The sequence below is a fragment of the Halichoeres trimaculatus genome, unplaced genomic scaffold (assembly GCF_033239565.1).
Source record: "Halichoeres trimaculatus isolate MK-OKI-2021-1 unplaced genomic scaffold, fHalTri1.1 fHalTri1_scaffold_20, whole genome shotgun sequence".
Classification (NCBI taxonomy): domain Eukaryota; kingdom Metazoa; phylum Chordata; class Actinopteri; order Labriformes; family Labridae; genus Halichoeres; species Halichoeres trimaculatus.
Genome location: NW_027437198.1, coordinates 4,171,171 through 4,197,416, shown reverse-complemented (window position 1 = coordinate 4,197,416; position 26,246 = coordinate 4,171,171). Strand labels below are relative to the sequence as shown.

Sequence of the window (26,246 nt, the reverse complement as noted above, 5' to 3'; positions counted from 1 at the left end):
ATTTTTGTAGTTCTACAACTTCGTAAATTAACAAAAAACAAAAATAAAAACTTCTTGTTTAGATAATTACTCAATGCATTTTAACTATGTACAGAACTTTATACACTGTTTTGTCTTTACTGAGAATGTAAAGTAGAAATTGTGGCCCCGGGATGACTTTTGTCCAGGCCAGATGGGGCCAAATGGCTCCTCTGATTGTGAAGGTTGCAGAACCCTGTTCTAGACTAAAGTAAAAGTAAAGTTGGAGAAGTAGTCTCAACTCTACTATATGTGTCCTCAGACTCCTCTATTTTATTCCAGAAGAAAATGGGTGATTCAACAGCAAGAGGGGTGTGTGGAATGAGTTTGGGCATTATCAAAACATATCACAGTGGGCCCCATTATGACAACCTTACACTTTGCTTCAAAAAAACAAAAAAAATCTGCCTAAAAACTTTTTTAGCCATATTTGTCCAAAAAAAAATTAAAAACGATTTCTGTGCATTTTTAGATTTGTTTGATCAGCTGTGTCAGCTCATGCCTAAAACACACCATTTTAAGACCAGTCAGAGCTATACTGACTTTGCTTGCATCAATCACTTGGCCACAGATAACTTTGAGGTGTAAAATAAGTTTGAAAAAAATAAACACATATGGGTCCAGGGAATCCATTTCCAATTTCCCCCAACTGTGTCAATAAATTAAATTCTCTGCACCACTCTGCAGTTTTCTTTCTGTCCCCTGTGATCAGTCAGCCTTGTTCAACACCTTCTTCGTTCATCACCCTCTGTTTTCTGAATTAAACAGTGTCACAAACTAACACTAGCCAAAGTAATGCCAACCTTTCCTTAAATAATTCACTTGGCGCTGAATAAATTATTGAAATATGTGCATCAATCAGCAGCGGCAGCGTGAAAAAAAGCATACCAGGTGCTTCTGTCTTCAACCAATAAGAGGACGAGATCCCGCCCTCCTGCTGAGTCTGAGCCAATCAGAGCGGCACTCTCTCCATTTCCTGTTGTGGACTGAGTTTGGTAGAGCATTCCTCTGGTTCAGAATGAGAATTAAACACCACTGCAGGAATGTGCACGAATGACTTAACTTTGACTTAAGTTAACACCTGGACATGTGTTACTTCTGACGCAGCCTCATGCGTAAGTTACCGTTTGTGTTTGTACACCTGTAGGTGTTAGCTTAGTGCTAACCGCAGCCTGTAATGTAAACAGCTTACAGCCGACTTTGCGGCAAACGGCTCCATATCAGCTGTGTGTGTTATTATGCTGCATAGCGTACCGTTACTCCCTGTGTTGTTCTTAAACGCAAAGGTTTGAATGTGACCTAACGTGGGCCTCAGAGACGGCAGCTATCGGCTGTTACACCTGATGCCATGACACGTCTGTTGATATTCCCTTGACAACCCAGTAACGGATCGGATATCCCACCTATACAGGTAAGCTGCTGTTTGACATAACAGTGTTTCTGATCCTGGATTTACTGAAGCGTGTTTACGTGAAGCTCCATGCAGGTTCTTTAAGTTTATCCTCAAGAACTACAGATAAAAATATAAATGATGGATTCGTTTTTTGTCTTGCTTATTAGAAATACTGTAGTTTTTTAAACGTTTGAGTATAAAGTGTAAGCGACCGGCTTTTATCCCATGATTTGACATTTTATCCTAGTGAACCGATTAAAGGCCTGTTTGAATGGGGAGCAGGGAGAGTCAATACTGTAGAGGATTAGTATCAGTCGATAAAGCAGGAGCTCTGGACTTCCGGTCAGAAACTTCAAATTAAAACACAATTGCAAAGGTTAAATGGTCAGATGAATGAATGAGAACAATGCAGTTAAAAATAGTTTGAATATTTAAGGAACAACACCAAGATCCACAGAAATAAGTCTAAACACTGAGGTTAAAACTTTGGTAATTGGAAATGTATAGAAAATTGAAATGAAAGATTTTAAACTCTGAAATTTCATCACACAACAGATGGCTTCTTACTTTTAGTTAATGTCTAAATGCTTTTAATGTTCCGTGGTTTTACCTGCCTAAAACAGATGTCTTCAACAGGGTGTCCGTGGAGGTGCTGCAAGGGGTTTGTGATTGACAATTTTGGTTGATTTTATATTTCCAAATAATTATTTCCAAATAATTCATTTTTTTCCCCCAACATTATATTTATTGTTTTAACAGGCTTAATGCAAACACAACAATGCACGTAACATAACTAAGTGCATAAAAACCAAACATCACTCAGGTACACAAACAAGGGTCATAGAGCGTAATAATAATGATATTTGTGTATAAAAAATAAATTAAATTAAATAAATAAATAAATAAATAAAAAAAATTAAGAAAAAAAGGAAGAAAAGAAAAAAATATATTGATAGATCCATGTACATACACTTACACACTAATATATATTTACATAAATACCCACATACGCATACGCACACACATATTAGTGAACATACACATGTATCACATGTTAGTATATAATGGGAAGTTAAGTTAGAACTCAAATTGTTGTTGGTGTTTTAAATCAAGATAGAGACAGTAATTATAATGATAGTTATGCCTATACAAATACATGTATAAATACATACATATTCAGAAATTAAGCAAAATATATGTAATAAGATTAATGAACTGATAAAATAGAAAAAAAAGAAACAATTTAAATAAATAAATATGTATAGGATAAAAAGATAGTTCCTGTATTTGCCAGGTGTTTAAGCTGGGGAGTGATCAAACTGATATGAAACAGACCAGTTGACAAATATCTATTGTGGTAATCACAGAGGGCTAACTATTCTTCCACAAACGCCTCCTACAGATGTGACATGTTTATGTTCTCTAGATAAATTATGAAGGGGCTCCAGATGTTTTTAAAGAGTGACTCCTTCCCCTTCAAAGTCTACGTAATCTTTCCTAAGGGCAGAGTTGTGTACAGTTCAGAAAGCCATTTTTTCAAACTTGGTGTACCAACCTTCTTCCATGAAGTAGCAACTACTCTTTTTGCCAAAACTATAGTCAGTTCCAAAAAAATCTTCTGTCTATTTCTAATTTTACAAACAAATAATTCAATTTTTACTTGTTATTGTCCCATGTTATTGCTCTGTCTCCCCATCAGTACAGGTTTAAAAAAACATTGGACCCGTAGCGTGAAGCATTTGAGAAGCTCCATGTACGGGAGGTGTTTTATGCTAAACTTACTTTGCTTTGTGAACTAAAAATTAACTTAAAAAATCACCACAAACAAAAGCAGTCTATAACAAAAACAACTCTATTTGGGCTTCTCACAAAGAAAATACATCATTTAAAGGTTATATATATAAATTAAAGCTTGATCAAGATGGGTGCTCTCCTTTGATCTCTTTGTTCAGGGTCCATCATGCCCATCACGCTGCTGTGGGCCGTGGACGTGTATGGCAGGGTGTACAGCCTCTCCACAGCCGGACAGCGCTGGGAACGAGCAGATGACATGCTGCTGGAGCTGAAGCGGGTCACTGCGGGGAAGGATCGTTGCTGGGGCATCGGCTGTGATCACCATGTATACATCAATATAACACCCAGTGAGACCTCCATCCGCTACCGAGAGGAGACCTACGAAAACCAGGTCTGTCTCTGTGCTCTAACAACGTAGTGCTGTATGCTGTTGGAGCTGTATTAACTATGTATGTGTGTGTGGTTCAGAGGTGGAACCCTGTGGACAGCTTCACTGACACTCTGCTGCCCACTGACCGCTGGCCATGGAGTGACGTGACTGGGATGAATCCTCAGCCGCTCCACAGCTTCCAGCTTCCTTCCCGCAGCTGGGAGTGGGAGGGAGACTGGTATGTGGATCAGAGCTGTGGAGAACCCAGCCAGACCGGAGTAAGAAACTACCACTGTCTTCTGATTTATCTCTTTCTTTTTCCTGGCTTGCTGTCATTCCAGTATGGATCAATAAAGTCTCAGGTGGTTTTCGCACTCTGTCAGCTGTAACAAAAATCTGTTGTCTCCTGAGGGCTGGGAGTATGCGGTCGATTTCCCGGCTAACTTCTCTCCTGACAAGAAGTGGAACTCATGTGTTCGTCGAAGGCGATGGATACGCTACAGGAGATACATAGCACAAGGCACCTGGGCCAAGGTTTGAACTCTTTGTATTCATACAATTTCCTGTAAGAGTTTCATGATATATGTTATTTTTTAAAATTCATATTAATGACGGGACTTAGCATTTCTCAAAAACAAATCACAAAACTGATTGTGTCACATTGGCTTAGGTAGGTTTGTCTCACCTCAGTTCAAATGAAGCCTTTACACGAACTGTGTCACTAAATTCTACAACTTTGAAAATGAAAAACACTAACTAAAGATTTGAAACTCAGAAATACTTTTATTTTAGATGTTTAAAATGTTACAAAGTCTGTTTTTCTCCAGCACCTTATTGCGTGTGACTGATATTTTTGAAAGCATGATTACAGGTGTCATGAATGAAGTAATTTCCCCTTTGTTTCTATAGATCCCTCTGGACAACCCCAGGAAGCCCCCACTGCCACTCTGTGACATCAGCTGTGGTGGGTGGGAGATGAGCGACCAGTCTGGAAGGTATCCGTATCTTTGGGGTGTGTCTCAGCAGGGACAGGTGAGCCTTTTGAAATTTTGAGCATGAAATAGAAAAACAGTTTCACAGAAGTTATACGACTTTACATTTGTCCAGCTCATTTGCCAAAGTGTGTGAGTGCCCCCCAGTAGACAGCTTTCTGCTCTGTGCTCTGCAGCAACAGGCAGATATTCTGCTGTGTGTACAGGTAACTTTGGTTTTTAGCCACTAGGGGGCAGCATGACTCCATGCAATTCATGAAGTCAGACTTTGGTTTTCAATGAATTCTGTTTTACAAAATACAAAACAAGTAAGCCTTAAAAAAATGCACGTTATTATTTTGCACCCAGTCAAAAATCAACCAAATAGGCTGCAATAGATACTGCCTATCTTCTGTATGTTTTACGTCTTTTTACATATGATGGAAGAAAAATTCTTTGCTATTGCCAAAGTCTCTATTTTTTATGCCGTAGGTGTGGTTCCGGGAGGGGATCCACCCTCGGGTCCCAGAGGGCTCCTGCTGGGAGGAGGTAGAAGTGCCCAAAGAGGTGGCTCAGCTGTCAGCCGGCCCCAAGGACCTGCTGTGGGCTTTGCTCTGGGATGGGAACCTGCTGGTTCGTACAGGCCTGACCCTGGACAGCCCAACTGGTCAGCGTTTATTTGATTCAGCATTTATGAAAACCTGATTTTTTTTTCTTTGATTAGTGGGTATTCTTTTCTACACTGAATAAAGGTGATTAAGATATTTCCACGGTGCGATTTAAAGAAATTAAACATTTCTAAATAAAGAGATGAGACCTGCTGATCCACTTTTGCTCAACAGATTCATATTTTATAGTCTTAGGATTTTAAAGTAACTTTGAAGCAACAAGGTATATCTCTGCTAAAACTAACAACTCTACTATTTATGACCATGACTTATACTGTATATAAACTCATCATCTCTCCCTCCAATAGGTACCTCATGGGTAGAGGTGGAATCACCGGTGAAGGAGGTTGAAGCTCTTCACGTGGCTGTGGGGGTCAGTGTGGTGTGGGTGGTCACTAAAGACTACAAGGTAAATCTTTGATCCTCGTGAGTATTTAAAGGCACTGTGAGCAGTTTTTATGTGTTGATTCTAGTGCCCCCCTCTGGATGAAATCAGTAGTGTCATTCCAAGTTGAAGACAGCTTGAAGAATCCTATGATTATCATCACACACTGGGGTTAAGTGTGGCTCTAACTGAGTGTGCATTTGTTGTGGGAGCAAATTAATGGGTAACAGATCCTCTTATAAGAACAAAATTTTAGTAGGGCTGTCAATTTAACGCGTTAATTAGATTAATTAATTACACCGCAAATTAACGCGTTATTAAAATTAACGCAGATTAATCTGGATCCCAAACCTGGAAAAAGTGGTGTTCTCGTCAGATTTTCAAATTTCCGACGGTCCCTGAATGTATCTCACTTGAAGTCAGCAACATGCTTTAAACCGGGGAGGGGGGGTGTCGAGAGTAATTTTAGTGAGACTGCCGTCCACATCTCGTTTATTCACACGTCCTTTTTGAAAATCTGCAGAAAATCAACCGTTTGCTCTAGCTCAATTCTGAAAAAAAAAGCAGATAATTCTACACTCTTTACTGCTTTAGTTAAGCCCTGAATGATATATGTCTCATATTTAAATCTAAAGAATTCTTTAAAAATTTCCTTCCATCTTCCTGGTGTCATGTTTCAGCTTGGGGCTGCTCTGCACCAATCAGCAACAGTTTGTGTGTTCAGAGCATGTAAAACTCAAAATACTTCACTTTTCTTTGATCCAAGACTTGAATAAAGTGTTTTGTACATAGTTCCTCACAGTTTTTAGCCTTTAGCCCTGGTTCTCCTGACCTCACAGAAGTATAGAAGTTCATATTGCAGTGAAAATTGAGTCCACATCGAGTAAAAATGTGGCAGAAGTAAAAAACGTCCTAAAAATCGAATCAGCTTATCTTAGCTGCAGGAATGTGTAGATTTAGTAAAGATAGAACCATAACACTTTTTTCATGTGTTCTTTATGCCTCAGGGTACCTAAAAATGGGTTGTATACATTCTCACCTTATTTTTAATTTTTTTTAAGGTCTTTTAATGTAATTTTAATGTCCTGGAATTCAAATTCTTTATTTTGGGACCTTAAGCAGATACGAGATTAAAATGAAATTAATTAGATTAATTAATTACAAATCCTGTAATTTGATTAATTTTTTTAATAGCCTGACAGCACTACTTTTTAGCAGAATGATGAGTAAATTAATTGATTTGTAGATGTGTAAAACCGTTACCTGGGACGTGAAAACTACTAAACTTAGCAAAATGATAGACCTGTTAAAAGGTAGGGTCTGCAAGAATTTTTGTTACTTGTTAGTTGTCAACATTCAATACAGGCTCCTCCTCCTCCTTGAGTCAGTGCCAGCGGCAGCACACACCCACCGCCTCTGACTGAACCTTTGTGAACACACTCACTAGCCCAGCAACCACCTGTAGCATCAGATTTCTACATAAGAGAGACTCAAGAGCCGTGCACCTGACTTAGCATGTTAGCACAAGCAAACCACGGCTATTTGACACATACCTGGTTCGCAAAAAGACAATTCTCTTCCCTGTAAATGTCCAAAAGTGAGTCAAGCTTCACCCTTGTTTAGAAAAAAGCTTTATCTGTTCGGTGTTTCGTTTCTGTTAGGTTGTTTTTTCTTCCTCTGTGCTACGTCCACTATCATAACTTCTCTGATTAGCTTCTTTCACTCACTGTCATCAATCGCTGTGATTGGCTGAGGTAACCACACTTACTCTCAGCCCAGACACACCCCGTCACAACCAAAACATCATCATACAAGCAGAGGAGGGGGTTGAGGCAGACACAGACACTGACATATATTTAGGCCCATAGGAGAATATAGAACAGGATTATTCCTGTAAAAGTTGACACTTTATTTTTCTTAGAAAACCCTACAGACATTACCTTTAATGTCACAGAATATCATAGTGAGTGCAAAGCCCTGGTTGTAAAGCTTCTCTGTCTGAAATACTACTTAAGTTGGCTTTAGGATTGGCTATGAGTACAAAATGTTACGTCTTAAAGAAAAGAATAAGCTCTTGCTGGCTGATCTAATCCAGAAGAGTTAAATACACTTCCAAGTGAATGCCAAATATTAATCCAGCTTTTTCCCCAGACAATCTGATCCAGGCACAAGCTCTCAAAGTCAGTTTAAAGAAATAATCTTTCTTGTCACAGTTCACATTTTACTCTGTAGGCAAGAAAGTATCTGTACTGTACTGGTGCTGAAAAACTCCTTATAGTGGCTTTAAATTTCTAAACTGTATTTCCATCATGGCAGTACCATAACTTAAATTGTGTGTTTTTGTTTTGTGTGTGTGTGTCTGTGTGAAGGTGTGGTTTAGGCGGGGTGTCAACTCCCACAACCCCTGTGGCTCCGGCTGGATCAGCATCGGAGGGGAGATGATGATGGTGGATGTAGGACTCAATGACCAGGTTGGAACATTTCTGCTGTCCTCTTCTTACTGTACCACTGTACCGGTGTCTCCTCTAAAGGTTTTCTTTTTGAGCATTGAGTTCAGCTCAGCAGTGCTGCCGTCACTGCAGGTGTTCCCTCTTCTTGAAGAAGTTAAAAACAGTCAGAAACAGGTGTCTGTGTGTGATGGGGAGGAGTAAGTTCAGACAGGAGACACATTTTGGGGCTCGTAAATGTTTACACACATAAAGCAGATATAGAAAATGCACTTTATTTTTTCCTTTGGAACTTATATCTCAGTTTATAATCCTCAACCCTCTTTCTGACCCGCTGCTTTCCCTCCTGATCGAGGCACCACAGCCCTCTCCTGGATCTGGTTTCAGGATAAGCCAGATCTGGGCCCCTTCGCTCTATATCTCACTGCTGAGGACTTTGCTAGCACTGCAAACTCACATCTCACACCTCCTCCCCTTCCGTCTGTCACCCCTGTCCCTGTCCCCCCCTCATGCCCTCCTTCCTCCAGCCTCTAGTGCTCAAGTCCTGTAACTCGAGTACAGCCAGACGATCCAGCCAATGTCCCAGCAGCAGTATCTCAAGCCCAGCCTTATATATCCCCAGACTATATCCCCACTGGCCTGACATATGGGAGACTCCCTAATTAGAAGCTGGCCAAGGCGTCGTCATCATATCCCATATTTCATATTGCAGAGCTGTAATTATGGGTATGGCCTGTGTGAGGTGGCAGGCGCCAGTGTTACAGTATATGTCCTTATAAAGTAACAGTGGCTTGTGTCCTACTACTGCCTCTGATACATATGTGAAGACTGATTCAAGTTTTGTTCTTAAATTTTGAAGGATTCTGCCATTTTTATCCCAGGATTTTCCCTTTGTTCTTCCTGAGTGAAGATTTAACACCTTAATATTAAATCCTTCATGTGGTAACAGGTGCTTTTGTGCTTGGGATTGTTTGTTTCATCCCTGTCCTTCTTTATTTTCCTCTCTGTGTTTGTGTCAGGTGTGGGCGGTGGGTGAGGACCGGGGCCTGTATTTCAGGATGGGCGTGACCCCATCTGAACCCAGCGGAAGCGGCTGGATTCCCGTCTCTGCCCAGTGGGGCAACAGTAAAGAGGTCATCCCACCCAGGTCTGTATCAGTAAACAACTTGAGTTGTCTAAGTTTAAATCTCATAAAACGTATTTCAATATTATGATACTGAAAAACCATCAAGAAAACTGAATAAAACATATAAGATAGAGAAACTCTGTCACTTTGTCAATGGTAAAACCAGAGCGTACCAATGTGGTTGTGTTGACTTTGGTGCCCCCCTGTGGACAAAGTGTTTTTTGCTAATTTCACATTGTTAAAGGTAGGGTCTGGGGGAATTTTAGTTTAACGTCTTTAACAAAAATCTATCTAATCTGTCGTCTATTTTTGTGAAGTAAGCACAACATTAAGACTGGGCTCCTCCTCCCTGGCTCAGTGCCAGCTGCAGCACACACCCACAGCCTCTGACCATGACTACGTGAACACACTCACCAGACGAGAAACCACCTGTAGCATCATGTGTCTATGTGGGGGAGACTTGTCGCACACCTGACTTGGCATGTCAGCGCAAGCTAATCACAGCTATTTGACACATACCTGGTTAGCATACAGCTAACTCACCTTGTTGTTCATCCCATAGTGCTGTACAAATGCTGCAAAGTGTGTGAAAGTCAAGCCAAGCTTCACTCTCATTTAGGAAAAACCTTTATCTTTTTCACAGCTTTTCTTCCTCCATGCTATGTTCACTATCGTTGCTGCTCTGATTAACTTTTTCCACTTGCACTTGCCAACATGCAAAGTCACTTGCGTACCGGGCATGCTGCGATTGGCTGAGGTAACCATGCTTACTCTCTGCCTGGAACATCTTTAAACAACCAAAACATCAACATCCAGGCAGAGGGGGGGGTTGAAGCAGATGCTGACACTGACACATGTATAAAGGCCCAGAGGAGAAGATTTAGCAGGATTATTCCTGTGAAGTTTACATTTTTTAGGAAAATCCTGGAGACTCTACCTTTAAAAAACCTCAGCCAATCTTGGCAAATCTAAGTCATCCTTTGTCCAAGGTTTCTAAGTTGCTGCCGTTAGATCGTACATTCAGCCTGCCAGCATGCAGGACAAAGAGTCTGAGAAACTCATTTATTTCTGCTGCCATCAGCTTCTTAAACAATTACTGCATTGCTTCTGCTTCCATTTGTCCTTCTTGACTTTTGTACCTATCTATTTATTTTTTCTCCATCCTCAGTTTGTTTGTCTGCTGATTGCAGTATGTATGTATATATGTGTGCATTTTTCTGCTGACTGCAAGACAAAATTTGGGGATAAAAGAGACAACCTTGAACCTTATCTTGTACAATTTTCAACCCTAGAAAAAGCTAAGCTTCATACCATAGACTGTATATAGTGTGGACAGTGTGGCTCCGCCATTTATCATTGTACGGTTTTGAAGCCAAAATTCCCGTCACAGGCAGAGCCATTGGCAGCAATTGCAGCCAGAGTCTGCGAAGTAGAGGCTGTGAGGGATTTTAGGAGAATCTGAGTGTAGCCGGGTGACAAAAATAATACATATTTTTTTCTTTCGCGAGCCTAATCATTTCTTGACTTTACCTCCTGACTTAATTTACGATCCCCGAAAAAAATACACAAGAACAGCAGCTGTCAATCATCGTTAAACATGACAGACATAAAACCTAATCTTTTGTCTCTTATAACCAATGAAAACAAAACTTTTCAGAACAAAGAGGACCTAAATACAAAGCAACCAAATGATATCTTCAAATCTCCACAACAATCAGACATGAGAAACATTTCTTTTTGATCAAAGTCTTTTTTTATTTTATTTTGTGTGTTATTACAGAGAGAACAACATAAACAACAAACAAATAGGACAGTCGGGGACCAAAAAATAACATGCCCCTGTCCTAATCCCCCCTCCCACAATACAGGGTCATCAATATTTGGCCAGGCAATCAAAAATAAATAAATACATAAATAAATAATAATAATAATAATAATAATAATAATAATAATAATAATAATAATAATAATAATAATAATAATAATTGTTATTATTATTATTATTATTATTATTATTATTATTATTATTATTATTATTATTATTATTATTATTATGATAAAATGAAATAAAATTTGATAAATAAAGAAATAAATATATTTTCCATGTATATGTTTACACACAAATATACCTAACACACTCTTCAACGCACATGTACCTAAATGCATTCACACTCAAATAAAAAGATAAATAAGTAATCAAATAAAAATGAATAAAATAAAGGGGAATAACATAACAAGGGGTTACAAAGTCATATTGGTAGCTGCCATGTTTTCAACATATGATAGAAACAGTTGCCAAGTTACAAAGAATTTCTTTGTACAACCTCTATTCGTATATCTAATTTTTTCTAGGTGGACAAGACATATGACCTCCTTCATCCACTGGCCATATACCGGGGGCGAGGGGTCTTTCCATTTTGATAAAATTAGCCTTTTGGCCAAAAGAGAACAAAAATCCATCATGTTAGCTTGATGAGAAACATTTCTACAAGGAGTATTATTTTTTTAAAGTTTGACCACAGCTCATCTGGAATGGCTGGAGAGCCACCAGGGGGAGCAGTTTTTGTGGAGACCTCACTTTGAGCCCGGCAAGATGACGTTCATTTTTTTTTTAAAGTCTGTGCTTCATTCTAGCAGCATTTGAAGTACACACTGAAACTGGGCAGCAAGAAGGATTATTTAACACAGGGGTTCCCCAACTGAACAATGCCAAGCCCCCCGAAACAGCAGTTACTTCTTGCCAGAGACCCCACTTCGGAAACCAACAGACTATGCTTCAAAATATGTCAAGAAATGTCAATTTTAGGATTTTTGTTTTCTCACTTTTATTCACTTTTCAATAATTATTACATTTATTTAGAACAGGAAACTTTTAACGAACAAAAGCCAGACTTACACAAGTAGGTGGTTGCAAAAGGGAGAAGGTGCAGCCGTGGGTAGAGCCTCACAGTTGAGTTCAGTTTTTTAGATAGCTTATTAACAAGCTCAAACCACCTAATTGAAACCACGAATCATGACATCATCATGCCAAAATTGTAGCTGTTACATGAGGTGCGGTTTTGTACAGTCAGAAACTTGAGAATCCGATGATTATGGCACTTTACTTGTTACATATTCCGGACAAATTGTTTTTTTTTTTAAATGTTATTCTATTTTTGCCCTCCCCTCCAATTTTTGAGGCCCCCCCTAGTGCCTCCTGGTGGCCCCCACTTTGAAAACCACTAATCTCACATATTAAATTGAGTAATAATACACACTCTTTAATTCATGTTTGACTTTTTTTAGGAATGATGGTGAGTTCAGCACCCGTCTGACTGAGGCCTCACAGGGCTCAGTTCTGAGCTGCACAGACTCAGACTCAGAGCTCGGCCCTGCTGATCCACAAAGCAGCACAAATGACACCCCTGTCCTGGAGGCAGCAGCTCCCTCCGTGGTCCCTCTCGGTGCAGCTGACACACCCTCACCTCCTCCGAGCACAGACGAAACCCCATCAGCCCCCCAGCAGGACGCCCCCAAACCTTTCATCCCCGCCAGCGACAGCTTCATCAACAGCCTGGTGTCCGACCGAGACAAAACCTCCACACCCCAGCCGTCCATCACCGAGGCGCCACAGGAGGATGGCGAGGAGCTGACCACGGCTTCTGTGCTCCTGACTCCTGAGGCTGCAGGACAGGACGTCCCCTGGATGAATGTGGATCTTGAGGGGGCAGGAGGAGCTCGCAGCACGCACTCAGCACAGCTGTCATCAAGTGATGCTGGGGCTGCCGCCACCTACGCTCTCGGGGCTCTGGAGACGACTCAAGGTGTGGGTGAGGAGGACGGACCGGTGTGGACCTGGATCTCTGGGGGAGGGTGTGACGTGGATGCAGAATCACAGATCAGCTGGCTCAGTCCTACAGGTAAAAAGACGACTTAAGACTCATTGATTTACTTAATAAACATTTAAAGCCCCTACGAGGAGGTTTAAGTGTAGTTAATCAGGGTTCCTTTAAAGGTGCAGTGTGTAGAAATGAGAAATTAACCGAAATGGAGCGTTCAGATTTCAGAATGAGCCCATCTGTTCCTAAAACATCCCATCACTCAGTGACTCTCAGCCTTTGCAGATCAAAGGGGATCCTGAAGATGGCCTCATTTATTCTGATCATCATGTTGATGGTGTTGATGCTGAGGGACATGTCTCATAGCTGGAGAATCAACAGGCAGAAAACTCCATGACAGACACATCACCCTCTGATAGCTCATGTTCTGTTTGACAGAGCTAGCCTTCAACAATGAAGCACCAATCCACCTCTGACTGTCAGAGAGAAAAGAAAACTCTCAGACAGAGAAACAACCACGTTTGTTAGACTGTTCCATAACAAATGTCGTAACAATAAGCAATGACCTTTACAATCAATAAACGTTGCTACAGAAGCGTTCTCTAACAGTACGTGTCACCTTAACCTGTGGAGCAGAAAACAGCCAACTTCAGCGTCCTCCTTCAGACTTCTTCCTCTTCTTCATTAACAGCAACAGCCGCTGTCTTCTTCTTCTACTGTTAAAACAACTACCCCCCCCCATCCCGGCCTGACTTTCAGGTAGATTTCAGGGTGAAAATTGCAATTTGTGTCAGGGTTTTAAACCAGTAGTTTGAGTTTGGACCCAAAAGCAAGGCAGAGGCAGAGAAGGCAATTTCAGAACTTTTATTGTGTAATGGAGCTGAGGATGTTTCCTTTGTCCTCAGTCCAAAAGGGGTTGTGAAATCTACAGAGAGAGTGTGGCAGTGTGGTAGAGCTTGGGCGGCATAGCAGGAGGTTCGGGGAGGCACTGGGAAAAAGAAGAAAACAGCAGTTAGTTTCAGGTAAGGCTCAAAATTTAATCCAAAATCTGGAATTCTTGAGAAGGCAACCGAGGTACAGCGTGTAGCAGCCGGAATACCTTGGCACTTGTCTTCTCTCTCCCCAGAGCTTAAGGCCATGTCCACACGTAGCTGGGTATTTTCTAAAACAAATACCCCCCCCCCTTCCTCGTTTTTAAAAGTACTTCCATTCACACGCAGTGGGTAAATCCGCCGGTGAGTGCGGCTCGAGGCACGCCAAACGCATAATGGGCCGTGTTTTCCAGACGGAAAACCCGTGTCAGCCAACCAGAGCCCCCGTCATTCAGTTGTGACGTTTAAGAACCAAAAACTCTGTTTACCGGCGTCTACATGAAACCATAAAACTGGAGTTTTCCAAAATCTCCATTTTGGCCTGAGTTTTTAGAAAACGTTGTTTTCAGTGATGTAAAACTGCGGTTTTGTGTGGACGACCGGCGTAAACGCATAACAATATATGCGTTATCCTAAATACCTGGCTACGTGTGGACATTTCTAAGAGCAGGTCTCTGATTAGCCTGATAGGGACCAGGTGTGCAGGAGCAGGGAGAGCAGGAGAGAGAACCAATGCAGGGGAGAAGGAGCCGCCCAAGACTCTGTAAGGGAGACCAGAAAACACTCCACTGCAGAAAAACCTCAGGAACCACCACATTTTGCTCTTTTTGTCCCCCAAAATCTGCCGTAGACAAACATGGCTGTATGTTTTGTCTGCCTCCATGAACAGGACCCACAGTGACAAAATATAAAGAGCTGTTTTCTCTCTTAATAAAGAGAAAACTAAAGTTTTATGGGGATTATTGTTCACTTGTTGTAAGATACTTCACAAACATAAATAAATATTATTTCTCATTTCCACTGTTTCTGTTCGTCTAAGTGCTGCCAACTTCTACACACCGCACCTTTAAAGGAAACCAGACCCTGTTGCACTTTATAAAAAAAAAACATGTCAGAAAACTTAACTGAAGTGAGGGTGAGGCCCCCTGTTAACAAACAACTCTGTTAACAGGGGGCACCAAAACTTATGTAAGTTCATAATTCCTCACTGAAAGTACAAATTCTTGTTTATTTTTTCTCACATTCTGTTTTTTTTGTTTATTTGCTACTGTCTGTGTTGTTTGTTTACATTGTGTGTGTTGGGTTTACATCCATAGAGATATACTTTATGTGTCATCTCTATAGTCATCTGTCATGTGGGTCTCTCCATCAGGTCCTCTCACCAGCTCTCTGTCGCTGACCCCGGTGCAGTCAGCAGCCTGGAGCGAGCAGCAGCAGCAGGAGCACAGAGAGATCAGCAGAAAACCTCTGGAGAGGAGCAACGTAAGACCCGGCCTTTTTGAGATTGAATTGTTCTGAATTAGCGCTGAAGGCTCCTTGATTGATGGTTTAAATGTGTTTAAGTTCCTTTGTGTGTCTCCTCAGTCGGTGTGGGTGCGTAAAGGCTCACTGCGCTGGTGGAGGGACTGGAAGCCTCAGCGCTGGGTGGATGTAGGCGTAGCTCTTGAGCAGTCCACCAAACCTGACGGCAAAAAGGACAGCATCTTTTTTGTCTACTACACACAGTATGATGAGAAAAAGGTGAGTTCTGCTGTGAAGCTTGAATTCTTATTCGATCATTGCTGTCCACTCACAGGCGTCTCTTTTCTCTCCTTCAGTACCTCCATGTGTTTATAAATGAAGTGACAGCGCTGGTTCCAGTGCTCAGGGACTGCCACTATGCCTTTGCTGTGTACACAGCACAAAGGACCAAACAGAGGTGGCCTCTGGTGCTGGCTGCTCACTCTGAGAGGGACATGAACGAATGGGTAAGATCTCAAACACACAAGAGTTCATTCGTTCTTCTACTTTCGTTCTTCACTTTTGATCACTGCTGTTCCTGCTCCTGTATTCAGCTCAGCCTGTTGTCTGACTGTTGCTGTGAGTGTCGAGGGATCATGGGTCCTCCCTCCAGACATGCCTTGTGGTCCACAACCTCAAAAGGAGACATCATGGTCCATGAGCCGTCCTTCTCCTTAGAGACGCCTGGGCAGACACCAGCCTGTGACCTCATGTGAGATGAGGATTGTCTTGTTTTTTTCACTCGTTTTTAATTTCTCTATTAACTGCACTCTCTAAATTCTGCATCATGTCACTAACACGGTTGCATACTGCTCTACACAGTGAAATCAGGGCTCTGAGTGTGCTCTTTTTGATCTAGAACAGGGGTCTGCAACATTTGCTTCCATGGGAGCCATTTTGCCTCAGCTTACCTGAATACAAGTCATTTCAGAGCCACAAAATATACTTTGTCTTCACAATAAAGACAAGAAAGAGTAAAGAATTCTAAATGAAGCTAAAATCAAGGGAATAGTTGTCTAAACAAGAAGTTTTTTGAATTTATAAAACCGTACATGATTATTTTTTTCAATACATTTAGAAATATTTCAAAAATTTTGAAATGTAAAAATTTTTAAACATATCTAAATTTATTTTAATATTAAAAAAATGGCAAAAATTTAAACAATGAAAATTTCAAATTTTGCCAAAAGTTTTAAAAATTTGCTTAAAATTTTTAACTTAAACAATATGCAAAACTTTTGAACAATTTTAAAATTTAAAAACTCATTGAATTTTTAAAAATATTTTTTAAAATTTAGCAAAAAATTTGAAATTATACTTGAATTTAGAAATATATATTGTTTATATTGCCCAGAATTAAATTTTTTATTTTCCTAAGGTTTTTTTTTTCAGATTAGATTAGTTTCCTAACCAGAGCTGTAAAACTTGAGGTTCGTCACAGTTGCATGGAAATTTGGTGGGCTGATGATGTTGTAGAAGGTAAAGAACAGCAGTGGCAGGCTTTATTGACAGATGTGATGCATATTCATTTCAACAAAATGTTAAAGGGGACAAATCGTGCTTGTCTCTCCTTTTCACTATGCCAGACTAGGATGCCTGTAAAGCATTTCTGCCCTCAGTACAAGTCATTTAGTTCCTTCATTGCCCCACAATAGCGTTCTCAATATCCTCATTTTAGGCCATTCTGAAGATCTCGTTGAAACGCTCCGTTTCGAGAATGACCTCCAGTAACCTCGCAACGTCACAGCCCTTTGTGCTCTGATTGGTCAGTTCTACCAGAGGGGCGGACGGGGTAGAGCCAGGGGGCGGTTTTTGCAGCATGGCAGTATTTACAAAATCGCCATATTGGATGGGGCAGACCGAGCGAGTTTGCTGTTTGCCAAAACTTCACCGTAAGGCATTGATAGCACTAATAAAATGGCAGAGTGTAGGATACGTCCTTTTGTATTGGATCCCGAGTCAGACCCGGACAGTTCTGCAGCTCAGGAGGAAGAAAATCCACCTCAACACAGATCATCTCAGGACGCTTTAGTGTTTTATCCATCATGCTGAAAGTGTAGTCTAAAGATCGCCTCTACCGTCAGTACGTCACTATGTTATTACCGCAGCATTATTGTGGTCCAGGCTCACAGTGCATGTCAGAATAAGCATGCAAATATCATAGTCTCACAAGTATTACAACGTCTGCTAAAACTACAGTGTTTTAACTGCTAATTCACCATGTAAAGCCAAGCTGCTCAGCAGAGCAGAGTCCCTGCATCCAGCACTCGGTGAAGTTAGTCAGAGCTAGTAGGGAGCTTTATTTATACTCGGCTCTTGGTGGGTGTATCTCTTGTGGCGGTTGTGTAACTAACTGACATCACAGAGGAGGAGCTGCTTTATCAGATTACTCCAATAAAAAGAAAGGATCCTCGTGTCGTCACGAAGGTCAAAATCTCGCGGCCAACTGGCAATGACCTATTTTCAGAGGCATCAAATCTTGTTCTAGGATATCAGAAAAAATACAATATCTCATTTTTTGAAAATTCAGGGGGTGTAAGGTCTTGTTTTCAAATTTATTATATTATATGTAAGTATTTAATCAGGGACCAGCATATGTCCCCTTTAAGGCATGATTTGATTAAGGGTCAGAGTCTTTCATCATCAATACCCTCTGTAAGAGAAATAAAAATTCTTCATTTCAAAAATACTTATTTAAAGCTACAAGGAGCCACTGCAAAGGAGTCAAAGAGCCGCTCCAGAGCCACAGGTTGCAGACCCTTGAGCTACAATGTTTGTGTGTGCTAACTGTATGTCTCTAACCCTGGGTGCTCCTGCAGGTTCTGGCGGCAGGTCCCAGGTCACCTGCGCTGTGTAGAGTCTAACAGTCTGGGGCTGGTGTGGGGCATCGGGTGGGACGGCACTGCCTGGGTGTACAGCGGGCGCTTTGGGCATCAGCCCACTGAGGGTAAACACGGCCCTGTAGACACCCACGCACATGATTCCCTGTTTATGAATGTTAGAAGATAGATCTTCACTGTGAGTTCAAGGATTATACATTGAGTGGATGTTTACAGAATTAATCTGACTTTAGTTTGACTGTGAAGGAAATTAGTCTCATGTATATTTCTACACTAATGTCTCAAATGGATGCAGTAATCCCCACTGAAAACAAACACTAGCTGCAAAGCTGTCTGCTTCAACTCTCACTTTTATTAATCATCTTTCAACACAAGAATCCTCTTTCTAACAACTTGTAATCCCTGCTCAAGCACGCTCTAAGACTCTTCTATCTGCTGCAGCCGTAAACATGCAATGCACACAAATGTGGAGTTATTTATTTGCTTGCTTTACAATTAGTCCACATTTATGTCCAAAGGAGGAGATGGGGTTGAGATGCATCAGCAGTCGGACGTCAGGAGTGTTCACGTGTACGAGAATCAAAGATGGAACCCCATGACAGGATACACAGACAAGTACAGACATCTATTCACTCCCTTTATTGACTCTCTAAAAATTCAGCTCATCTCCCTAGTAGGTTTGTGTTGTTTTTTTTAAAATGCTGTGTCTCTGTCCCTTTTGTTTCCTCTGCAGAGGACTTCCTACAGACCGCCCTATGTGGAGCGATGAGAGCGGCCTGAAGGAGTGCACAAAAGGAAACACACACCCGCCTTCTCCTCTGTGGTCCTGGGTGAGGGTGAACTTCTTCTTGCATGCACACCTTTTATTTTCCTGTCAATTCAACAAGCTAACTATTCCCTCACGCTGTGTTTAGGTGTCAGAGTGGGCAGTGGACTTCAGTGTCCCTGGAGGAACAGATAATGAGGGCTGGCAGTATGCTGCAGACTTCCCTGTGTACGTAACTTCTGGTTGTAATGAGATTCTAAGTGATCTTGAACAAGTCTCCCTTCTAGATAAATGCCTGATCCTAATTCACACTGGGCACCAATATAGGTTATTCCTAAATGCTACTTCTTAGCTTCCTAATCGGGTCGAGCTGAACCAAATTGATTTACAGCACGTCAGGTTATCTATGACAACACCACGCTAGCTGATGGAGTTTAGTAGAGAGAAGAGAGATCTGTGTTTTTCTCTGCAATAAACAATTTCTGTGATTAATTTTGTAGTGATGGTGGAAACAGGAACCTAACTGTCAGATAGAAAAAGGACAGAAGAGCAGAAAAAAGAGAAACAGGGGAGAGATAGAGCACGAGGTAAAGGCTAAAACACTTGTTAAACGCTGAAACACCAGCCAAAGACTTAAAACACAAGCTAAAGACTAAAACACAAGCTGTAGGCTAAAACAGAAGCTACAGGCTAAAACATGAGGTAAAGGCTAAAACACTTACTAAACAGGAGAAACACAAGCTGAAAGCTTAAACACAACACTGAGACATGAGCAAAGGACTAAAACACTTGTAAAAAAGGAGTAACACATGCTAAAGGGTAAAACACAAGCTAAAGACTGAAACACTTCTTTGTCAGTGAAACACAAGCCAAAGACTGAAAAACAAGCTATAGGCCAAAACACAAGTATAGATGAAAACATGAGCTAGAGGCTAAAATGCTGGTCAAAGGCTATAGTACAAGCTAAAGGCTTAAACATGAGGTAAAGGCTAAAACACTTGCTAAAAAGGGAAAACATAGACTGAAGGCTAAAACACAAGAAAAAGACTAAGACATGAGCTAAAAACTTAAACACTTGTTTAAGGCTGAAACAAGAGCCAAAGACTTAAAACACTAGTTGAGGACTAAAACTAAAGCTGGAGACTAAAACAGAAGCTACAGGCTAAAACATGACATAAAGGCTTAGGCACTTGCTAAACAGGAAAAACACAAGCTGAAGGCTAAAACACAACACTGAGACGTCAGTCAAAGACTAAAACACTTGTTAAACAGGAGTAACACAAGCTAAAGGCTAAAACGCAAGCAAAAGACTAAAACACTTCTTTGACGGTGAAATACAAGCCAAAGACTGAAACACAAGCTATAGGCCAAAGCACAAGCTTAAGATAAAAACATGAGCTACAGGCTAAAATGCTGGTCAAAGGCTGTAGTACAAGCAAAAGGCTAAAACACAAGCAAAAGGCTAAACACAAGTATATGGCTAAAAGGCGAGCTAAAGGCTAAAACATGAGCTAAAAACTAAAGCACTTGCTAAACAGGACACGAGCTGAAAGATCAAAGACAAGCTAAAAACTATAAACATGAGTTAAAGACTAAAACACTTGTTGAACGCTGAAACAGGAGCTAACGATCAAAAAACAAGCTAAAGGCTAAACCCAAGCTTATGGCTAAAAGACAAGCTTAAGGCTAAAACAGGGGTTAATCTGTTTGTGATAATGTCTATTCCAACCCACAGTCAGCAGTTATTCTGCAGTGGTCTGTTCAAACTTGAGAGTCTATCAATAAAATGAAGAGTGAGGTTACGTTAGCTCTGACTGGTAGATGACTGGAAGGACATGACCAGGATTCACTAACGTTACACATTACAGACATGTCTTAGAGCATCGGGCTGATTATAGTCGACTACTAAACTATGGTACAAACTGCAGCTCTACCTAACTGTTGATAAATACCTTACCTCATGGCGTTGTTTCTGGTAAAAAAAAATGTCTTGAACAAAGAAAAGTAGAGTTAAAAATAAGATCTAATCTCCATTCATTTCCAAAACAAACACACGCCTTGTTGAGAGTCACATCCTCACAACAGTGTGTGAGACTCCAGGCCAAAAGGTGGCGCTGCAGTAACAGATCCTCCTCACAGTCTCTTTACGATGTGAAAACTATGAGGAAAGAAAGAGAGGGAGTAATCTATGTGATTGTCTCCCTCTTTTAGGACATTCCACGGCCACAAAACCATTAAAGATTTTGTCCGGCGCAGAAGATGGACTAGGTGATCAAACACACACCCTCACACTTCTCTGTGGGTTTTAACTGTAAATTCAGCATCATAATGATGTCATGTTCTGTTTGTTCTGTTTACAGGAAGTGTAAGATCACACTCAGAGGTCCATGGCTGCAGGTCCCGCCCATTCCTCTCAGTGACATCTCTGTGATGCCGTGCCTGGCGCAGAGCAGGATGGAGCATGTCCCCGTCTGGGCCCTGAGTGATAAAGGAGACGTTCTGTGTCGTCTGGGAGTCAGCCCTGAAAACCCCGCTGTGAGAGAGTCCTGATGGAAGAAGACTATCATCTGCTTAAAGTGGAATGTTACAGGTTTCACCAAAGATAGCTGATCACTTTTCTCAGACTCCACTGTGTTTGCTCTCACAGGGAAGCTCCTGGCTACATGTGGGCACAGACCAGCCTTTTAAGTCCATCTCCATCGGCGGAGCCAACCAGGTGTGGGCCATCGCCAAGGACGGAGCTGTGTTCTACAGAGGATCTGTTTCCCCACAAAACCCTGCAGGTCAGACAAAGACGTAAAACTGACTGCATGCAAACCTTATAACACATCAACATAAATGAACATAAACATGAAATGGATTTTAGAGTCTGAGTTCAGCCACTTGTCTCTACAGGAGAATGCTGGTACCACATCCCGTCCCCACTCAAGCAGTCACTCAAACAGCTGTCTGTGGGGAGAACATCCGTTTTTGCAGTAGATGAAAATGGTGAGCAGATATAAGCCACTCTTTTACTTTAACCACAGCTCCTTTTTGAGTTACTTGTTTAAAATCCAACTTTTGTCGTCTTCATGAAGGTAACTTGTGGTACAGACAAGGCCTCACCCCTAGCTACCCTCAGGGCTCGGCCTGGGAGCTCATCTCCAACAACGTCACCAAGGTTTCTGTGGGACCTCTGGACCAGGTCGGTCTCAGCATGACCTTTGTTCTGTCAGAGTTAGTGTGTCGTCTTTTCCCGATTATAACTAATGAACCTTTTCACGCTGTCTCCTCTGAAGGTGTGGGTCATGGCAGATGGAGTTCCAGGCTTCCCCTCAGAGACCCCTGGAGCTGTGTGCCACAGACTGGGGGTGGGACCCATGCAACCTAAGGGTCAGGCCTGGGACTATGGGATTGGGGTGAGTTCTTCAGTGCAAAACCAAAAACACACAAACAAAAACATTAACTGCAGAGCCTGGCTCCTCGTACCTGGCTAACTCAGTTTAGATCAGGCTTGTTGTGTTCCTTGAAGCAGATTAAGCTAAATTGCTACAGCAACAGATCAGTGATCTTAAACCTGCTTCAGAGCAAGTTTATTCCAGTAAGCTGGATCTAAAGACACACTTGAGCTCCCCTCCTGAGGGATCCAGTCGATTTAGGAGCAATAATAATCTGTGCTGCATTTCATAGGGAAAACTGATCCATGATAGCCTGGATCCTTTCATTTCCGTTTCTTTTTTCTTTTTAAGTTGCAAATGCATTATTTATTCACATCAGCTGATAGGGTCATACATCGCCAACACCACCTGGATACACATACAGCGCCTTGCAAAAGTATTCACCCCCCTAGGAATTTTTCACGTTTTAACACCTCACAACCTGGAATTAAAATGTATTGTTTGAGCATTTTCATCATTTCATATACAGAACATGTACAACAACTTTGAAGATGTGATTTTTTTTTTATTGTGAAGCAAACAAAAAAAGGCCAAAAAACAAAAATTTCAATGTGCATAATTATTCACCCCCCTGAAGTCAGTACTTTGTAGAGCCACATTTTGCAGCAATTACAGCTTTAAGTCTCTTCTGATAAGTCTCTATGAGCTTGCCACATCTTGCAACTGGGATTTTTGCCCATTCCTCATGGCAAAACTTCTCCAGCTCCTCCAAGTTAGATGGTTTCCGTTTGTGAATGGCAGTTTTCAAGTCAAACCAGAGATTTTCAATTGGATTGAGGTCCGGACTTTGACTAGGCCATTCTAACACGTTTAACTAAAAGGTGTGTTTATACTGACACATCATGTGACTCTTAGATTGAACACAGGTGGACTTCATTTAACCAATTCTGTGACTTGTTAAGGTAATAGATTGCACCAGCACTTTTTAAGAGGCTTCATGGCAAAGGGGGCGAATACATATGCACATGCCAATTTTCACTTTTTTATTTCTTAAAATTATTCTTTTAGATATATTTTCTCATTTCACTTCACCAACTCAATTACTTTGTGCAGATCCATCATATGAAATATTCAGATGAAAAACATAAAAATTACAGGTTGGAATCTAACAAAATCGATAAATCCTGTAGGATAAAAAAAGGGGGTGAATACTTTTGCAAGGCACTGTAGATATGATAGCTTAATACTGAATGCACACTAGCAAGGTATGTTAATACGTAGCACCAGGCCCCAGTAAAATATCTTTGGTCTAAAAAACGTAAAGTTTATCTTGCGCTGAAGACGTTCATAAACATCTTTATTATGTTCCCTGGCCATGTCAGAGATGGTCAGATTTGTCTTTTTGTAGATTTAGTTTTCTTACCAGGGCTGTAAAACTTGAGGTGAGTCACAGGAGCATGGAAAGTTGGTGGGCTGTTGATGTTGTAGGAGGTGAAGAAGAGCGGCAGCAGGCTTTATTGACAGATGGGATGAATATTTAGTTCAACAAAATGTTAAGGCATGATTTTATTTAGGGTCAGAGTCTTTCATCATCAATACCCTCTGTAAGAAAAATAAAAATTCTTAATTTCAATAATATTTTGTTTAAGCTACAAGGAGCCGCTGCAAAGGAGTCAAAGAGCCACATGAAGCTCCAGAGCCACATGTTATAGACCCTGGTTATGACAGGAGATAGTGATTTCTGTAATCCACTGTGCTCCCCTTTCAAGTATCCTGATCACTCATGTCTGGATTTAGTTAACCAGACTGATTGAGCGCAATTCAACCGTGGAGGAACGGACTTAGCCAGCTTCCAACTGTCCTGCTAGCTGAATCAGGTTAAAAGGACCTTAGCTCAGATTATTTAAACCATGTACGGGGAACACGGCTCTGTTTACATCATGTTACAGTTTTCCTGAGTCCTGGTGTCTGGTATGTGTTTGATGGCTTGCAGGGCGGTTGGGAGCACATCAGTGTGAGGGGAAACTCAGCAGAAGCCCCTCGCCCTCCTCATCCTCCTGTAGGATCCCCACGCAGCCCGCTCCCTCAGCGGCCCCCTGCACAAGTGAACGGGAACGCTGTGGGTGTGTAGCACCCTCATCTCTTCCCTTACCTCCTCTTTCACCTGCTTTCTTCCTTCCTTCCTTCCTGTTTGTGCCTGGATCAAACATTTGTGTCCTCAGACAACTCCCACAGGCTCTTCTCCCTTCATGGAAAGGGAATGCACAAACCGCAAAGTTCATGATGAGAGTGAAGGTTGGATTGATCGATGGATGAATGTTGGTTCCTGGTGCGTTAGCCGGACAGAGATCTTGAGAGCACAAGAGCATTTCAGTCCAAGCTTCCTGATCTTGTTTTGGGTACTAATAAAGGAGGAGTGCATGTGTTTGCCCTTACCAGGCTTTGGTTAAAGGTGTTTGGGACCTAGCAATAGCTTTTATTCTATTTAAGAGAATCCTGTGAAAACCTGAGCAGGCGGGACTCTGATAAAGGGCTAAGGCTCGGGTACCAGACGAACTTCAAACTCACAAATCCACTGTAGCTGAATTTGTTTCAAGAGTCTGTTTGTTTTTGCCTGTCAGACATTTGCATGTGACATTATTTATTTTATTTATTTATTTATGATGTATCGTTGGGTTTTCTTTCTCCATATGTTTTGGCCTGTTACATGTTTGCAATGGAGTGTTTTTTCACCCAACAAACCTTGTTACTGGGTGTTTTTCCAAGAACTACTGGCACAATTTGAGACCTCCATTCTTCAGGACAATAAAAAGCTTCAACCACAAGTAAAGGAAGTCTACATTTCCAGATGGTACCTCTCTTTCTGCCTGCAATAAGGAAAGCCCTTTCTGTTTGTGTTTTATCCATCCATCATGAAATGACTGTGACTGTTGAAGCTGCTCAGCAGGTACGAGCCTCACCAGAGCTCGACGTTCATCCTTCAAGGGCATTGAAAAGTGAAATAAAAGTTTAAAACCAAATCTGACTGAAGAGTATTTTTTCTACTGAACTTGATGCTTTGGGTACAAATTTGATTGTGACGCTACAAAAAAAATGGCAACCAGAAACCTAAAGTACACACAGCTCTCTGCATTTGGCTCCAGTTTTATGAAGAAAAAAAAATCGTTTTCTTTTTTTTTCCCAAAGAACGCACTGTCCTTCAAAACTCTGTCAACTGCCCTACTATCCACACTGACTCATCACATTGGAAAACTGGAGCAACAGGTGAGCTTTTCTGTTTTGGAGCAATGGATGCCAACACTGGAAACTACAGTGGCCGTTAAGTGTCAGCCAATTTGCAAAAGCTACAACACAAATGCAAGAGCAAAAACATGAACATAAAAATCACAACACAACGTAAGTAAAGCCACAGCAGAAGTTAAGAGGAAAATTATCTTAATGGCCAAAGTTGTAAAAGTAAGAAAACAGTTGTTTTCTTTTCTGTCATCTGTGATTAACAAAGCTTCGTAGAGGTCTCACTTTGTAATATCCTTTTTATTACTTTTAGTTTATTTTCCAACCCCCCAAAAATGTCATCTTATATTTATCTTTAAGAATCAATAACTTCAGCATTAAAGCTATCTAATTGTGGCTTTTGCAAATCGTCTGACCCCACGGGCCACCATAGAAAACAGGAGGAGTGAGAATAAACCACAGTAATACACAAATGCAGCAGCAGATACAAAACACGCCCCAACAAAACATACACACTTGTGCTAATGGTTGAGGAAGCCTTTAACTGTCAGCCTGTGACCACACCAATTATCAGAGTTCAAGGAGGAATAACTGAATGAATTAGGGTTAGGGTTAACCACACACATTCTCACACATGAACACACACACAGGCTGTTTCCCAAAGCCC

General features: G+C 41.2%; 1 protein-coding gene across 3 annotated transcripts; it reads left to right on the top strand.

The window, feature by feature from the left end:
• The first annotated feature begins 1,002 nt into the window (after positions 1-1,002).
• Positions 1,003-25,355, top strand: tecpr1b (tectonin beta-propeller repeat containing 1b). 3 transcript variants are annotated; one of them, XM_074696262.1, is made up of 26 exons: positions 1,003-1,133; positions 1,305-1,429; positions 3,364-3,596; positions 3,674-3,853; positions 3,987-4,109; positions 4,485-4,607; positions 5,039-5,213; positions 5,523-5,623; positions 7,969-8,070; positions 9,066-9,193; positions 12,458-13,071; positions 15,235-15,344; positions 15,447-15,602; positions 15,680-15,829; positions 15,917-16,074; positions 18,182-18,309; positions 18,724-18,817; positions 18,936-19,032; positions 19,117-19,196; positions 21,180-21,236; positions 21,329-21,503; positions 21,616-21,751; positions 21,864-21,956; positions 22,046-22,152; positions 22,247-22,366; positions 24,339-25,355. In XM_074696262.1, the coding sequence occupies exons 3-26, from the start codon at positions 3,372-3,374 to the stop codon at positions 24,474-24,476; spliced, it is 3,570 nt and encodes a 1,189-aa protein (XP_074552363.1). In that variant the 5' UTR covers positions 1,003-1,133; positions 1,305-1,429; positions 3,364-3,371; the 3' UTR covers positions 24,477-25,355. The 3 variants fall into 3 exon arrangements, with proteins under 3 accessions (XP_074552363.1, XP_074552361.1, XP_074552362.1); XM_074696260.1 differs by having other exon boundaries at positions 18,721-18,817; XM_074696261.1 differs by having other exon boundaries at positions 1,003-1,429; positions 18,721-18,817.
• Positions 25,356-26,246: the final 891 nt, after the last annotated feature.

Bases quoted from the DNA above. Each gene is read 5' to 3' on its own strand.
- tecpr1b (XM_074696260.1), top strand. From the start codon at position 3,372: ATGCCCATCACGCTGCTGTGGGCCGTGGACGTGTATGGCAGGGTGTAC. The intron at 15,830-15,916 runs GTAAGATCTCAA...TCCTGTATTCAG, and splicing joins AGAGGGACATGAACGAATGG to CTCAGCCTGTTGTCTGACTG. The intron at 21,752-21,863 runs GTCAGACAAAGA...TTGTCTCTACAG, and splicing joins TTCCCCACAAAACCCTGCAG to GAGAATGCTGGTACCACATC.